Raw genomic sequence first — 17,108 nt, 5'->3', positions numbered from 1 at the left:
ATCTGGATCAAAGAACCCAATACACAGATAAGCTGAAATCAGTAGTTTAGAAGCTGTTGGCAATAAGTGTGCTAGAAAATTACTAGAGTGAAGATTCAAAAGCCTTCGGGCCAGTAGACACCCGCTAGCTTACAAAACGGTAGTTAACAAAACATCAAGCACTGAACGCCTTAGCAGGAAGCCTTCTCGTGTCAGGTGTCACCTGTTGTGCGGACATTTGATCAAACTGCACATTTTCACTCAAGTAAGCTCAATAACGTTTCAATTTCACGCAACGTACCATCTTAATATCCATGAAGATACAAACCTGCTTTAAAAGGACAGCTAGAGCAGAAGAAATGGAGACAAATGAAAGTAGCTGATAAGCTTTAATTACAAATTATTGATACAGGCACTAAATACACATCTCATCTGAAAGAAGTTCACAACTTGAATATTAATAAAAACATCAGTTACATTCAGATTTACGAATACACATCAATGGCAGGTTATATAACTAATTCATATGGACTGTTATACATTTGATTTTAGATTGTTTGCATCCTGTTGGGAATCTTTGTAATCTCTTTCCAGGAAAGTGACCTACATGATATCTTTAAATGTGAACTTGGTCTGAAAGAATCAGGCTCCGCCTCAAATGTCGTCAGATTTTGTAATGTGCCATTTAAACCTGATAAAAGCAGAAAAGCAGGACTTTCTGAGCTGTTTTCCATTTTAAAATTCTATACATTTTCTTAGACACTGCAGAATTAACAATATCTTTCACCATTAGGTCACTAATGGCAGTCTCTTTCTACTCGTGAATAAGTGGTGAAAACTTCAAAAATATCCGGATTTCTCATAATTAATTATAGTCTGCTATGTATTCATATGATCAATGGTTCAGTCAGGCATAAACAAAAGTGGTCAAAACTAATTATGACCCATATTGAAAAGAAAAACACTGTCATAAGCTGATCCAATTTTTTTTTTCACAAATATTATTTGAATGTTATCAGAAGAAATTTAGAACAGCTCTGGAGGCATTTTTGTTAACTTTAGCAAAAGAAAACATGACATAGTAGTACACGCACAACCTGAGGAATTATTAGAGACATTCATCACGCATCATAGCATTTATCAGGGGCTGAGGATCAGTCATTAATGAAGTCATATGAAAATGCACATACAACTCCAACCAGGTGTTTGGTATAACTAGTCATTGGTCGAAATTAGACTTAATTGTGGACTACTTTTTAATCTATTAAAAAATCCTGATGTTAAACTTCTGTTCAATCAAGACAAAAGTAACTTCAAAGGTTTTATCCTTAGACTGAGTTGTACAGAGAGCCAAGGCATATTGATGAATTGATTGGTGTTTATGCTATATTCTATTACTAGAACTTATTTTTAAGGCAATGCATTATATATTTTGACTCACAGCAAACAAATATTTATAGATTAGAAAAAACATTAGCTGCTTGAATTGGCTGAATTAATAATGAACTAACCCTGACACTACAGGGTTAGTATTTCAGTCTTGTCTCTGATTGGCAAGTTAAATACAAATCCTGTAACTGGTAGTAGCAGTTGGTAATTATGTAAGTGCATTTTGTTCTCAGATAAATGAAGGGTGGTCCCCCTGTGGAAATTTAAGGCATCACATCTTGGAGGACGCAGCGATGGCCGATGCTCCTGGACGGCTGTAGACATGCAGAGGTGTGTTCTGTGAAAGTGGAAAGGAGAGAGAGAGAGAAAGATGGTATAAGCTTTTTTAATGTGCAGCATGTGAACAATAAACTGGTATCATTATAAAATTAACTATTTAATATTATTTCAGAGTTATGTGTGTGTGTGTGTATATATATATATATATATATATATATATATATATATATATACACACACACACATACACACACACACACACACACACACATCTCCCTGAGGATCAGTGAGGTCTTATCTATTTCTAATAGCTCCATTTAAAATTACAGTGGTGTCACTTCATGTGAGAGCAACCGTAGTTTACACTTAGTTAGGGCTGAAACTATTAATTATTTTCATTATCGATTATTTTCTGCAGAATATTTTTTTTGATTAATCCATTAACTGTTTTGTCTATAAAATGACAGAAAATAGTAAAAAATGTCTTGTTTTTTTCCAACCAACAGTTGAAAAACCCAAAGACATTCAGTTTACCATCAAAGCAGACAAAGAAAACCAAAAAATGACATTAATTCTCTGTCAATCAACTAATCGTTGTAGCTCTACACACATTTTGTGTTAATCCATCCAACATCATCCAATGGTTGTCAAGACATTTTACTCAAAATTAGAAATGTCAAAATCATGGTGGCACTAGAAGAAAAGTCAAGTAATCACCAGAGTCAATAGGACTCTCTCTATGGGGACTGTGAATGTCTGAACCAAATACTGGTCATGATATTCCACTCTGGAACAAAGTGGTGCGTGGACTGATGGATAGACTGACCACAACTGTATCTCTAGGAGATGGAGCACTACACATCTTAGCATCATTGCACTGGCTTCCTTTAGATTTTAGAATTGATTTTAAATTGTATTGCTTACTTTTAAAGCACAACTTGGACTGGCCTTATTATATATAATAGACCTCTTAACATCCTATGAGCCTGAACGTGGTCTTAGATCATCTAATCAGTTAGTTCTCGTTGTTTCCATTTCTAATTTTAGCCTGACCAGAGGGGATCAGGCTTCTGCTGTCACTCTGGAATGTACTTCCTATAGACGACAGACTGTAGACATCTGTGTCAACATTTAAAAACCTACTTCTTTAAGATGGCTTTTTGTGTGTGTGTGTATGCTTCTGCAAGTGTATTTATGCTAATGTGTAGATATGTATCCATGTGTACACATATATCTGTAATATATTTTATTTGTTCTTGATATCTATCTTAGCACTGTTCTGTCTTCATAGTTATTTTACTGTCACTACTTTTATTTAATTTGTCTTGTTTTTATTGCTTTGTGTAGAACTTTGTAACATTTACTTTGAGAAGCGCTTTATAATTTATTATCATTATTATTATTATTATTATTATTATAATAACAGTACTGGGCAAAGACTTTATATTTGACTGGACAAGGACCGGGTTTACCTTCTGGGCCTCTGCATTGTACTTGTTGAGAAGGGTCTGAACTCTGTTTCCATAGTCTGGATGGACAGCCTTCAAGTTCTCGACCTGCAGAAAGAACCAGACAATGAGACTTACAGGCCCTGAAAACACTTTTACTATAAATACACTATTACGTGTCGAAGTGAGAGCAGTATTTGTTATTCTCACAGGAGATGTCTGTATTTCTTTTTTTGTCTGTGCTCTTCTCACTGGTTTGAAGTTTGCAGGGCTTACTTAGAAATAGGTATCAAACCATAACCACACAGTTCTCATGAAGCGGACCGGCTGAGTGTTCATTTGTTTATAAATAATATTTTTTAACTTCAACTGTTGCTTATTTATTTATTGTTATGGAGAAATATTTAAGATTTGAAGCCAAGTTTGCAGGAGCTTTAAAAGTTTCTCAAACATCATACCTCAGAGTTTCTCGTAAGTTTATAACATTTTGTGAGGTGATAAACTACACTTGACCACAATGGAAAATGCACGTACTGCAGCAGAAAGCTCCAACCACATCTGCAAAAAAGTTTCTGAGGGTTGGTGATGGTTGGGGTGGTTGACATACGCATAGAAGACAGTACATCTAAATGTCTAAAAGGAAGCTAAATGACTCTTTGGATTTTATTGTATCATGTTTCAAAAATCTCTGGTGCTTCTCTGTGTGATAATTTGGTGGACCAACACAATAAGTACAAACCAAATAAATCTGGACCAGATTTCAAGAATTTGGTTTCTGTGATTCTGTTGTCATGATTGTTGTTACAACACTTACACAGGGTTAAATTATTGGTCCTGTAAAGTTCCTTGTCTACATTCTTCACTGGGTCATAAAAGTCACAATAACAATATTTTATATCATAATTATGCAGACAATATTGAACTTAACATATCACTTACACCTGACAACTTCCATCCTGATGAAGAACTGATTCAGTATTGTATTCAGTATTGACCAGATGAATGAATGTATGTCCCAGAACTTTCTCCAACTCAGTAAGGACAAAACTAAAGTCACTTGTGCTGGTACGCTTAACACTGCTGACCTGCTTGTGCAATATGAACAGGTTAAAAAAAAATGTGCTCACTGTTCTGAAAGTGAGATCAAAGATCAGAGAAGAGCCATTCAGTTACTTTGCACCATACTTGTGGAACAAATAACTTGATGATCTAAGGTGTGCCCCAACTCTGCCTTAGAAGCTTTCTTCTAATGTTGTGTTTTTATTGCTTTTATTGTATGTCTATGTTGTCACTTTTATACGAGGAATACCTCAAAGTTTATATATATATATTCATATTTACTTTTATTCAATTGTATTAATTTATTGTTTTTATTCTTTTTACTAAGTTTTAATGTTGGTACAGCACTTCGAAAGTGTGTTCTGTTTGAATTCTGCAATATAAGTACACTTGTTTTGCCTTGCATCCACATAACCACAGATTTCCTGTGTATGATTAAATGTACCATTTGGTATTTCTAAGAGCAACATCCTGTGGTGCAATCATACAGCACCTCTGAATATATGCAATTGGTTCAACAATCCAATAATTAACTATCATTGTCTTTTGTGCAATTACTTTGTAAAAGTAAACATCAATATTTATATTTCATTTTGAAACTATTCATCACTGCATAATAAAAGCACAACAGCATGAAAGGCAATAAGGTGACAGACTGCGGTGCTTGCACTGAGTCAACACTATAAATGACTCACCATGCGTTTCTGGATGAAGAGCTGGGCCCCTTTCAGGGCCCCTGCCATGTTTTGGCAAAGTCTCTGGCGCTCCTCTTCATTCAGCACCTGAGTGTAGAAGGTACGAACCTGCAATATAACACAAAGAAAAGTTGTTCAAAGAGGGTCAAATTAAAATTAGATTAATTTAATTTTTTTTCATAAAGGAATTGCTGTTTAAAAAGGAACTATTATTAATTATGATTACCCTTATATCACAAACCAAGTGCCCTGCCAATATGCTGAATATACTAAGAAGCATATTTACTGCCCCTTTAGCCAAAGCATGGATGATAAATTTCCTTATTTGCATTATTGTATTAAATATAAACTTATTTGAAGTGGTATCTCTGGCCACCCAACAAATGTAAGTCCGTATACTTAGCTGTCAGGAGTGTATATATATATATATATATATATATATATATATATATATATATATATATATATACTGAATCTGTGTTTCTCCATAATGACACAACGAGAACCCCCGCCAGGCCAAAAAAAATTTTTTATTATTTGATATCCGAATGAATATCCATTCATTTGGAAATCGATAGTGTTTGGGAGTCTCTGTGCAGCGCTGTTCCGGTACGTGAGTCAACCTCTGTCGTTGCCTGGGAAACTATTGGTAGCGTGGCTCCGTTAAGGAGTATGTTTGCGTATTGAGTGGGAAAGAGCGAGAGGCAGAGAAGTGACATTGGATAACTGTTACATTCTAAAACACAAACAAACATGCACACACCTCCACACAGCCCTGCAGGAAGGTGCCGCATTGCCAGATTTTTTGGTGAATGCAGCCTTACATGTAACCTAGGTGTATGAATTGTACTAAAACAAAGTTTACTTTGCTTCACCATCGTCATATTACAAATATTAATCTTACATAGCCACACATAGATACATTACCTCATCGCTATGCATCCTGCAAACAGCTGTGTTTAAAAAAGAAAAATAATACTAAAAATAAGTAGTGTCTTTCTTTCACATGCTCCCAAAGCAAATGCACATGCTAGCTAAGATTTTTATGACACACAGGCGTGGTGCTCATGGGAAATACATTATTCATTCCAGGTAACACTACCGTGTTTGTCCACAGGGGCCGCCAAAATCAACACAGAATGAAAGTTCCTTGTAGTAACTTTAAGCAATTTGAAACCCCTCTTCTTTGTGTGTTTTTAATTTGTTTTTAATCCTCTGTCGATTATTTATTAATTTTTTTGTCGTTTTCACTCTTTTGTTCGCAAAACACAAAAATGTCATTTGCATTGAACTTATTCCCATTCTCTTGAATGAGAAAGTGTGTTCAAACATTTAACTGATACTGTACTTGTTTTGAAACGTATCACATAACCTGATTATTTATATAATCAGAGATGAGTTGAAGGTTGTAATTAGTTTTACAGCTATTGATAAGACCAATTGATCCAAGAGTTATGGGCTTATTACCGCAAGGTTGGAGTGTATTAGCGATGATCTTTAGTACTTAAGGCTAATTTTTAACAAATATCACAAGCATCAAAATCAGTGTACCACAATTAAGAGAATTGTCCCTATATTTAAAGATTCCCTCCAGACATGTTTTAAGATATATATAAAAATACTCTTTATAGAAATACTATATAGAAGTACTCTGCTTTGAATATAAATTTGCATCTGATGTGGTTTTTCCATTAAAAAAAGTTAAATTGCCTTGTTAAATTACAGTTCCTCCTTCTCCCCCATTGAAAAATCTAGAAACTATTTTTTCATTTCATTTTTCATTTCAAAAGTTAAACTGCTGAAAAGTCCGTTCTCAGTCTATGTGCACTGAAGGCCCTTCTGTCCTGGTCACTTTAATATTCTGACACACTATAGTACAGCTGGGAAGTGTGTGAATTAATGTTATTAATACACTTATTCAGCTCTTGTGGGCACAAATGGCTTGGCCACAGAAAACACACCTACAAAAGTGTGACGCTATCTTTACCTGTGTGACATTATCATCATCTGCGCTGTTGTAACGTGCCACATCTAGAGACACCTTGAACTTGGACTCCATAAACTGAGGCTGGGTCTCTGGGGCACTGAAGCTGTTGGGAAAGTAGTTTGGAGCTCCACCTAGAGGCAAGACACACCAAACACTAGTGAGTCAGGTATGAGGAAAAAAATGCTGTTGAAGGTTGAATTCTGCAAAATACTGAAGTAACTGAGATGACAAAAGATTGTTATTTATAGTGAGAAAAAAATGAATGATACCAGACACACATCAGCCATCAGGTTAGTTTACAGATAGTGTTTGCTTAGGATTCATATTTTCTGAACAGTTTGGATAAGATGAGAAACTGAAAATATATTTTCTTATAGCCGCTTACTAGTGATGGGAGAAATAAAACGTCCAAATGGCGACATCTGGTGGGCAGCCATTGGTATTACATTTGTAGGAAAGGATTAAATACAAGACCAAAATCAATGAAACAATGATATAAGTGGTCTCACAGCTGTCACTACTGATATCTTTTTAGCGTATATTATAAATCTGATTACTTCTAAACATCTACAGTGCCTGCAATACAGTGATCTTTGAAGCTACGAGGCCTTGTTTATAATGGTCATGTAAATTTGGTGTGAAGTGATGCATTGATCCATCGTGTTCTTGCTTTGAAAGGTTGATACTGTGTTGAGTAGTCTGTTTCCAATGTAAAATCACTACTGCTTATACCTAAATGGTTCAAAGTCAGCTTCATGGATTGTTTTCTGTTGTGCAGTCAAAACAAATTGTGCTTACTAGTGATAATGATCACTGGTCTTGATATTCTGAAGAACAAAATAATTTCCCTGTACTTGTGCACATTTTATCATCATCATCATCATTATCTCAGCTCTTTTAACTACACTAAAAATAATGTTTCTGTACTGATGTAGTATAAAATGTGTTTTAACAAATATATTAGTCAAGATTATTATGTTTGCCTTAACATTTAAAAAGCATAAACGCATGCTCATCATATGAACAAAGGAACACACACACACAAAAGGTGGGTGCAGAAAAAGAAAAACCTAATTTGACTGGAGTAAGGAAGCTGGACTGTAACTTACCTTGGTTGTCAAACATGCACATCGGACCATCACGCTGGTAGTTGGCCACACGGGCCCTGAAGGGGCAGTTAACGGGGATCTGCAGGTAGTTGGCTCCCAGCCGGTGTCGATGTGTGTCTGGGTAGGAGAAGAGACGACCCTAAAGGGAGAAATACATCAGTGAGATATGCAGTGCAACAAAGATCTGTCTTGTCTAAGAGGAAATGTGTTAACAAAATACGATACTCGTCTCCCAGACGGTTGCATTACAAAGGTTGCAGATCCTCTGGTTTCTACCCAGCCCTTTATATCTTCCAATGACCTTGGGGATTCTGGTGTTGTTCACCCTGAAGTTACAAACAGCCTGTCTGGACTTTTGGTTTTCGTAAAACAGACACTTTTCCAGTTTAAGCTTTTGTTTAAATTCTACATAAATATCACATAATGTCATACTTCTGAACTCACTTTGCTACTTCTGCATGAACTGATCTTTCAGCCTCTCTTCTGTTTCAATCAGTTGATTATGTAACTCTTTTGTGTAAGACAAACCACAGTCCTCAAGTATCTGCTTAACCTGCAAGACCGAAGGCAAAGTATATACACCCAGTTATGCAGGCTGAGCGAATAGTTGTACGTTATTCGACTGAGTTTAGTTCCTTTACCTTCTATCAACTTCCCCCAAGCGCATCTTTAGCAGCTGGTGTGTAACGCTAGCAGCTGATCATCTTGAAATATTGTATGATTTTACATGATGATGGGCACTATGCCTTCTTTTAAGGTATACCGGTATTGATTCACATGAAGGTCACCTTCATCAAATGGTATTTTGTCATCACAAAATTCAGTTTGCTAAATACTTTTTAAAAGCCATTGTATGACAGAATTAGTGATCTAAACGTAATATATTGCAAAGGACAGTAGCATAATTTGATTAAAAAGTAAAAATAAAAAGGCCATTTGAGCTCATGTTGTTATGCGGTAAAGTAACTACCCTAAACAAGATGCAGTCCAAGGCAAGTACCAGCACTGAAACCCACACGGATTTAATTCCTAAAACTGGTTTTATACCAACATATTAGTGTATGTTAGTGTTAATAGTGTAGCACAGGACTAATGTTCAGGGTGGGAGAGAAGCTAAATTAATCTGAATTCCTAGCATCAAATTGATCTGCATTAACTATAGTCAGCAGGGATGTTATCATTGTGTTTGTGTTATTATTGTCAGACATTAAATTAAAAAATTAAATTAATGCCTAATGTAAGATTATATGTACAATAAGCATACATATTTCCTTTCCTTGTATTTTATGTGTTATGTATGCTCATCGGGTGATGACAGTGAATACAACTACATTTATGTGAATGTTGAATATTAACTGTTTACTAAATGTCATTATATATTCAGGCAAATAGTTATACCAAGAATCTGTAAATGCTAGGACAAGAAACCATGAGATGGTAGCGATGAACCCATCATATTACAGGTTTCCTAATAAAAAAAAGTTGTGAAATTCAATATAGCATTTTTCATGCAATTCAATGATTTATTTAAGTTTTCATTGAAGACTGACAGAGAAACAATCAAGTGAAAATATACTGTTGGTTACCTGCAGCATCTTGTCAGGGCTGGGCTCGATGCCTGGTGGCATGTTACTGGGGTCAAAGGCCAGCTGTTCCACCTCTGCAAAGTAGTTGACTGGGTTCCTGTTGAGTACCATTTTCCCCACAGGGATCAATGGGTATTCTTTATGTGACCAAACCTGAATGAGAGAACTCCATTAGCTGAAATATACTGACACCTACTGCTGGATGTGCCAAAGAAAGAACTGACAAATCCAGGATCCATCCAACTATTTGTCATGTATTCAAGGCCTTTCTCAACAGCACAACATTTCATATTGGTATAAACATTCAAAACTAGACATCTGATGTTGGCCACTAAAATTACTTCCATGCACACTGCTTTTATTAACTGGAAAGTAAATTATAACTAAGCAGAAAGTTATGATCACAATGCAGAAATAATTCTGTCAAGTTTAAGTTCTCCTAATACACATTTTACAGCTGCCCCAGAGATGTGCAATTCATCAATAAACAACTTTTCTATAAACTCATAAATGGGGGAACTCAAACATACTACAATAAAGCTTGACTTTTGTGCGGTTTTTCTTTACTAGGTTACTGCAATATGGTGATAAAAATCTTAATCTGTGTTGGAAATTCATTTACAGGGCTGCTTTAACTTCGTCAAAAATTTTATTTTCATTTCTGCATAATGGTATTCACTGCTCTGACATCACAGCAATATCAACAAATATAATGTGGTATTATTTCAAGAAATCCTATTACTATTAGTAATCTCACTGTTTTTCAACCAGGAACATCTGTATTGATTTAACATAAACATTTATTTGAAGAACTGTTCCTCATTCAACCTGATGGATCTTTTATGATACACACTTCAGTAAAAACTGCAAACAGTTGTCAATCTAAAAACACACTTTTGATAATGTCAACGGTTCTTTGCAATAACGCATGACAGTACTTTGCAAGAGGTTATAATGCCATTGCATCTACAACTACAGGAGTGAAGTTTACAGTGCAGTTTGTTGTGCTGTGGAGGGATGCGGTACCTTGGTAAGGTCGAAGGGGTTGAACTGGAACTTCTCAGCCTGCTCAAAGGTCATGACCTGGATGTAGAAGGTCCAGGACGGGAAGTTGCCATTGGCAATAGCGTTGAACAGGTCTCCAATAGCATAATCTGGGTTGGTGGAAGCCAGACGTTCTGCCTCCTCCACCGACAGATTCTTAATTCCCTGATCAGTCTAAAAAAAATATGACATATGACATAAGTAAGTAATGTCACAATCCCAGGAAGTACAACTGTAATGTTAAATAAGGCTGAAACCTGGGCTCAAACAGACCTTGTAGTGGAACTTGCAGTAGAAACGTTCTCCACCAGCATTTACCAGTTTGAACGTATGAGAGCCGTAGCCATTCATGAAACGGTAGCCATCAGGCAAACCTCGATCGCTAAACAGGAAGGACACCTGCACAGGAGATACGGGACAGAAGACACAAGACAGTGTCATGCAACACAACACAACTCATAGATTTTAGTCAAGTGTCCTTTTAGAAATGATCTCGACTAGTCTGTCTTGTTAACAAAAGCCTCAGCAGCAGCTACCTGATGCAGACTCTCAGGCCTCAGACTCCAGAAGTCCCACACCATGTCAGGGTCTTTCATGTGGGTTTGGGGATTGCGTTTCTGGGAGTGGATGAAGGACGGGAACTACATGGGGTAAAAGACACAGGTCAATGCAATGCTTTCTATACTTGCTTCATGTCAACAGAAGTGTTGTGAAACTTAGAGAATTTATATGTTTTGTCTCTATCTGTGTTTGTTTTTGAAATACGTTAAACTGTTGTTCATTTGATAGCTTATTATGACTGATGAAATTAGTTCTAAAAACTGTTCCTATATTTATTTGCATGTTTGAGGGAAACTAGAGACTGTTCTTAAATAAAATTGTGGCCCTTCACTACTAAACCAATCCTGGCTCATACACCACCTACACCCACTCACCAGCAGGGCATCCCTGATGAAAAAAATGGGGGTGTTGTTGCCTGTCAGGTCCCAGTTGCCTTCATCAGTGTAAAACTTGACTGCGAAGCCTCGAGGATCTCGCACTGTGTCTGCTGATCCTGATTCCCCAGCTGGAATAAAATGCACATAAATGATAACATTTTACTCATAAATTAGCAAAATAATTGATCATGAAAAATAATCTGTAATTGCAGTTCTACAATTAATTTTGAGGCTCATTCATCAGATTAGCAAAAGCAAGCATTTAAGTCTGATTTAGAGGGGAAGTGATTGTCTTTGTAGTTGTGATCCCAGCTTGTAAGTGAGTGCAATTTTACAAAACACCCTTGCAAGTGTAGCTTTAAGTTTGAGCAGCACCTCGCAGCTTCTGAAGCTACCAATACTAATCTTATTAACTATCTGTGCCAATATGTGTATCAATCCAAAATACTTAAGGCACAGCCCACCTGTTGAATAGAGATAACCAGTGTGGTGCAATGTTAATGAAAGCAACGACTCCCAAAGTGGCCTATACTTGGACTATGGATGTCTTAAATATATATCAAAATCAAGAATTATTTTTACTCAGTTGATACTTCTTACTCAAATACTATACTATGTAAAAACATATCACTTACAACTCATACTATACTTTAAAAGTCATCATCTAAATCAAGCTCTACATATCTGAATCTTATTTTGACAGTTCTGTGAAGAGTAGCTTGAGAAGAAACTGCCATCACACCACATTTTCAAGTGTCAGAAGTTTTCTCCTAAGACAGGGTTTATTTGTATATAGTTAAACTGACAGTGTCTAGAGCAGTGAAAACATCTGAGGAAGCCACTTTTTCCATGAAATAAAATATTAAAAGGTTACAAGTGTAAATCAATAGCACAAATTTTGAGGTGAAAAAAATCAAACTATAAAAATAGAACCATTTATTGTGTTTTTATTTCATCATTATTAGTGACCTGCATAATCAGCAGACCATGCATGCTTTCCCCTAATTTTTCTCTTCACTTTTACTACAAACGTACTCTATGTTTGCAGCATACATTAGCAGCGGGCAACATGACAGTGTGTTGAGATATAAAATCCAGGGGAAAACGCAATCTTGTAGTAAATAAATCTGGATTTTTTTAATGGAAACAATCTGTAAACAACAATAACAATACAAACCCTAAGGCATAAGTCATACGTACACACATTACATGGTTGCTCTTACCTACAGTTGAGAAGCGGACAGCAATAGGTGTGGTCTTGCCGACATGCTCAAACACCTTAGCCTTGCAGTAGCGAGAGATGTCATGAGTCACCTCAAAGTAGCCGAATGCACCTGCATCAGGAAGGAAAAAAGTAAGACGTGTCTTTGTTTGGTTCACATATTCAGATCAGCTTAGAGTTGTCTGACTCACATATTTGTAGTTAACTGCTCAGACTAACTGTGGGTTGTCAGGCCAACAAACACAACTTTATGAATATCTGCCCCACAGTCTTTGACCTTGATCTGTAAAGCTTGCAAAGATTAGCATTTGTCAGGAGCTAATCCTCAAACAAGAATGACCTTCATTTGCTTTTTGCCTGTTTTTTTAGTTTTTTAGTCAGTTCTGTTGACTTTGGCAGGTAATATAGCTAGAGGTGCACTAGTGTTATTTATTTCTTTCCGATGTCAAGAATTGGTCCAAATATTATACGTTGTTTTAGAAAATGGTTCAAAAGACATAATATGCTGTGTGACAAAAATAATCTCATCTTCATCACTCATGACTGAGATGTGGTTGAAAGCACCAAAAAGGACCTTGATTTTGAAATTACTTTGTCACACGTAGTGATCCAGTGGTAAAGATTGAACTTTTTAAATTCATGTAAAACAAGTTTGGGCTGCTTGTTGGATTGCAAGGGGAAAAAAATGAATACAGTTGCTGAGAGGGTCTGTTTTGGGTTTTTTTTTAGTTTTTTTGTATGTTTGTTGATATTATATTTTTTTGTTTGCTTATTATCGTGACTTAGGCTAGATGCTCTGAAACTTGCTTTAAAAGAATTATTGTAAAGGAGACTGATGTTTTGTTTATTATTGGGGGGAGGGGAATCAAAATAAATAAATATAAATTACTTCCATGCCCAAGACCATTTTGTTATTCAAATGTAGAATTTATTGAATTTGACAAATCCTGGTCTCTAATTTTGGGTCAGTCCTTAGTGTGCCATATGTACAATACAAAAGTGTTGAAGGACTACACTAAAGGCTCAAAATTTTATTAATTATATCTTAAACAGTAGTCAGGTACCCATATTTACACTGAAATAGGTTTTGCAGTCATTATTCCTCCTGTTCATATTGGTTATTAAGTGATCCCTTTCTACTGCACTTGCAATGTAAATGACGGGGGACAAAATCCATAGTCCTTGTTCCATACCACAATGTATTCTAAAGTTTATCTGAAGGATATACAACATATATATATATATGTGGATATTAGATGTTATGTATTGTAAATGCATTACGGTATATGTGGAGCCCAGGAAGAGCACCAATTGTTGTTGCACAAACACACACAAAGTTAGCGACACAGATGAGACTGATTACTACTTTGCACTTACCTGCCCCCTTGGCATGCACCACTCTCTCTGGGATTCGTTCCCGGTCAAAGTGGGCCATCTCATCTGTGAAGACCACATCTTGAACCAGCAGCGGCCCTCTTGGTCCTGCAGTCTGCAGGTTGAGCTTGTCTCCAACAGGATGGCCAGCCCCTGTGGTCAGTGTGTCTGGTCTCTGTTGCAAACAGCATCCACATTAGAGATATGTACATGAGGCCAATTACAAAGAGTCTCATGTACCCATGTTGCAAATGAATGAAATTCTATGTTTAGTAAGGCTGTAATTTACAAGTATTTTCATAACTGATTCATCTGTCGATTATTTTTTATTAATTTAGTCTATGAAATGTCAAAACAATAAGAAAGAAAATGACTAGTTGGGAGAGCCCAAGGTGACATCTTCAAATGTCATGTTTTGTTTGTATTTATCAATTAAAAATACTACAGAATATGCACAAAAAACTGCAAAACTTCACATTTAAGAAGTTGGACCTAGTAAATATTTGCTTGACTAAGCAACAATCAATCAAACAATCAAAACTAAAAATTGTGGCAGATTTATTTTATGTTGATAGACTTGTCAATTAATTGACTAATTGTTTCAGCTTTTTGATTACTTTATCTAACAGATGAGTTGACTGACAGAAAATCAAACATCTGTTATTTTTAAAAAAAATATGGTATGCAAACAAGCAACTACAAGCAGAATTTCAGCAACAAGCATGACATTGATGTTCGCAGTGTTGCACCAGATATACCAAAAACAAAGAAACTACGTCCACAAAATTAACGTCTGTGCAGAAATCCTGCAAAATTTCCTAAACATTATTGTTTCCTATTCATTGTTTATTGTCAAAGATGCACTCTGCTTGTCATGAGTATTATCACAAGATTCAGAATGCTCTGGAAACCTGCACAACTGCTGAAAGAGCAAGAACAATAAACAGTAAGACATTACAAAATCCAAGCTAACATGCAGTGAGTGGTTGGAGGGACGTGGACTTCAATAAGGGTTACATTCGGTGATAGTGGCTATTTACTCTGATGTGGTCTGGTTATATAACTGAGAGGGCTGAAGTTCATTCACAATGCATGCCTCTGGACAATGACCTACTTCGAATCTTTCCTCCGCATTAAGGACTTTTCAGGTTTTTGCATGTTTATTTTGTTAATTAAAAAGGTTTGAGAAACGATTGGTGGCCACTTACTGCTAGACGCTATTTGATTTCTTCGACAGAGGCCAGTTTAACCTGCAACATTAGCAAACGACTGTTGGTAGGTTTGCTAGTGAGCACAACAATAATAAGGAATACTAACGGTCAAAAACAAACAATAAGCCAGCCAACCTAATTTATAATAGCGTAAAGTAGTTTAAAAAATATTTATTTACATGTCTGCACATTCAGGCTTCGGTGCTGAACGCTAATTTTACCGACAAGCTAGCTTTGGAGTTTGGCTGTTAACGTTAGCTGGTTACCTCAGACGACCTCTCACCCAAAGTCAGGCAGCGCTGCGCACCATAAAACACTTCAAATACAAGGCGCATACAGACCTGAGAAACTCTGTTCTCCTTCCATGTCTTCATTTGATCGGTAGCTTTATCTCTGTTCTCAGCCATGTTGACAGGTCAGCGCTGACGGACGTTCAGACCACACACTGTTGACAGGATACTGCGGAGGAAAAAGGTTATTATCCCGATTCCTGAAGATTTCTTCCTGGACTTTGCTTTGCGTGGCCCCGCCCCCTCCTGCACCCCTCTCCTCTGATTGGCTGTTGGGAGGAAACTGACCTACTTTTGAGACTAGAAAAAAAAAAAAAAAGCACCAAAGCAAAGATCGTCTATAACGTTTGCATAATGCAGAATTGTATTTGTTGAGTTGTAACAGCAGAGTTTGAAGTTCGTGCCTCTTTAAAGTCCACCTCTGCTCAAAAGTGTGTTATTCTCCCTTTTCCTACAGTTGAATGTTTGAGCTTCACTGTGCAGATTGATGTAGAAGATGGAAAGTTTCTCCGTGCTCATTTAAAATATAATTTTAAGAAGTGGGCCCATGAACATGATTTGTGACATTACAACTAGTTTGGAAGCCAGTCCTGGTCCAATATCAATGTGTTCGGTGGAAACTTAAAGTCTCCAGTGCACATACACTGAGAATGGATTTTACAGTGAAATAGGAGATATCTTGTGTCCCGCAATTAAAGCTCTGAGATGAAATATATTTACATATTTATAGGAATTTTTAATGAGGGAGGAGGAAATGCCATTAAAACTTCACTTTTTGGCTTGTAACCCCTGTGTGTAGTTGTGGCCCACTGTCATGTCACAGATGTTTGAGTTGTTAGTAGTTCTACCAAATAAATAATCGTTTGAGGCCCAAAGAGGTAAAACTTTCCAACTTCTCATAAAAAAGAGAGAAGTCTGAAAAATGAATCTGAAAAATTTGTGTGGCAGAGTGATACATCAGTCACAGTCACAGTGGCTGTTTTTCTGCAAAACGAGTACTTTTACTGGTAATACTTCTGTACTTTTACTTAAGTAGGATCTTAAATGCATGAATTCTACTTGTAATGAAGTAATTTTACATTGTGGTATTAATACTTTCACTTAAGTAAAGGATCTGAGTACTTCTTCCAACACCGATGCTTGTCTTTACATACAAAGTGCTAAACACTGAATCAGATGCTTTAATAGTCTTCAGAAGACGGATACAAACACCTCATACAAGCACAAGTTCAAATATTTATTACTAAACATTTGGATCACTGAACAGATGCAACACAACACGTGTTTGTAGCTACATGCACTTTATTTGAACATTTCCTTCTACTTTATACTTACTGACAGTGGTGGATGAAGTATTAAGATCTTTTATTTAAATAAAAGTAGCAATACCACAGCTTGAAAAGTACTCTATTACAAGTAAAAGTCCCGCATGTAAATGTATAGAAGTATTAGATGCAAAATTTAGTATTGAAATTAAAAGTATTCATTATGCAAAATG

At 36.3% G+C, this 17,108-nt stretch overlaps 1 protein-coding gene across 1 annotated transcript; it reads right to left on the bottom strand.

Annotated features, from left to right (window-relative positions):
• Positions 1–349: 349 nt before the first annotated feature.
• cat (catalase) lies at positions 350–15,846 on the bottom strand. The gene is made up of 13 exons (XM_042411457.1): positions 15,662–15,846; positions 14,113–14,284; positions 12,737–12,847; positions 11,511–11,641; positions 11,112–11,216; positions 10,849–10,974; positions 10,558–10,749; positions 9,532–9,684; positions 7,946–8,084; positions 6,837–6,967; positions 4,850–4,957; positions 3,120–3,203; positions 350–1,705 (listed from the first exon to the last, which is right to left on the bottom strand). Exons 1-13 carry the CDS (start codon positions 15,725–15,727, stop codon positions 1,640–1,642), a joined length of 1,584 nt encoding a protein of 527 aa, XP_042267391.1. The 5' UTR covers positions 15,728–15,846; the 3' UTR covers positions 350–1,639.
• Positions 15,847–17,108: the final 1,262 nt, after the last annotated feature.

Source organism: Thunnus maccoyii, chromosome 5 (genome assembly GCF_910596095.1).
Source record: "Thunnus maccoyii chromosome 5, fThuMac1.1, whole genome shotgun sequence".
NCBI classification, from domain to species: Eukaryota; Metazoa; Chordata; class Actinopteri; order Scombriformes; family Scombridae; genus Thunnus; species Thunnus maccoyii.
The sequence above is the reverse complement of the archived record's forward strand: the minus strand, read 5'-3'. Positions and strand labels throughout refer to the sequence as shown.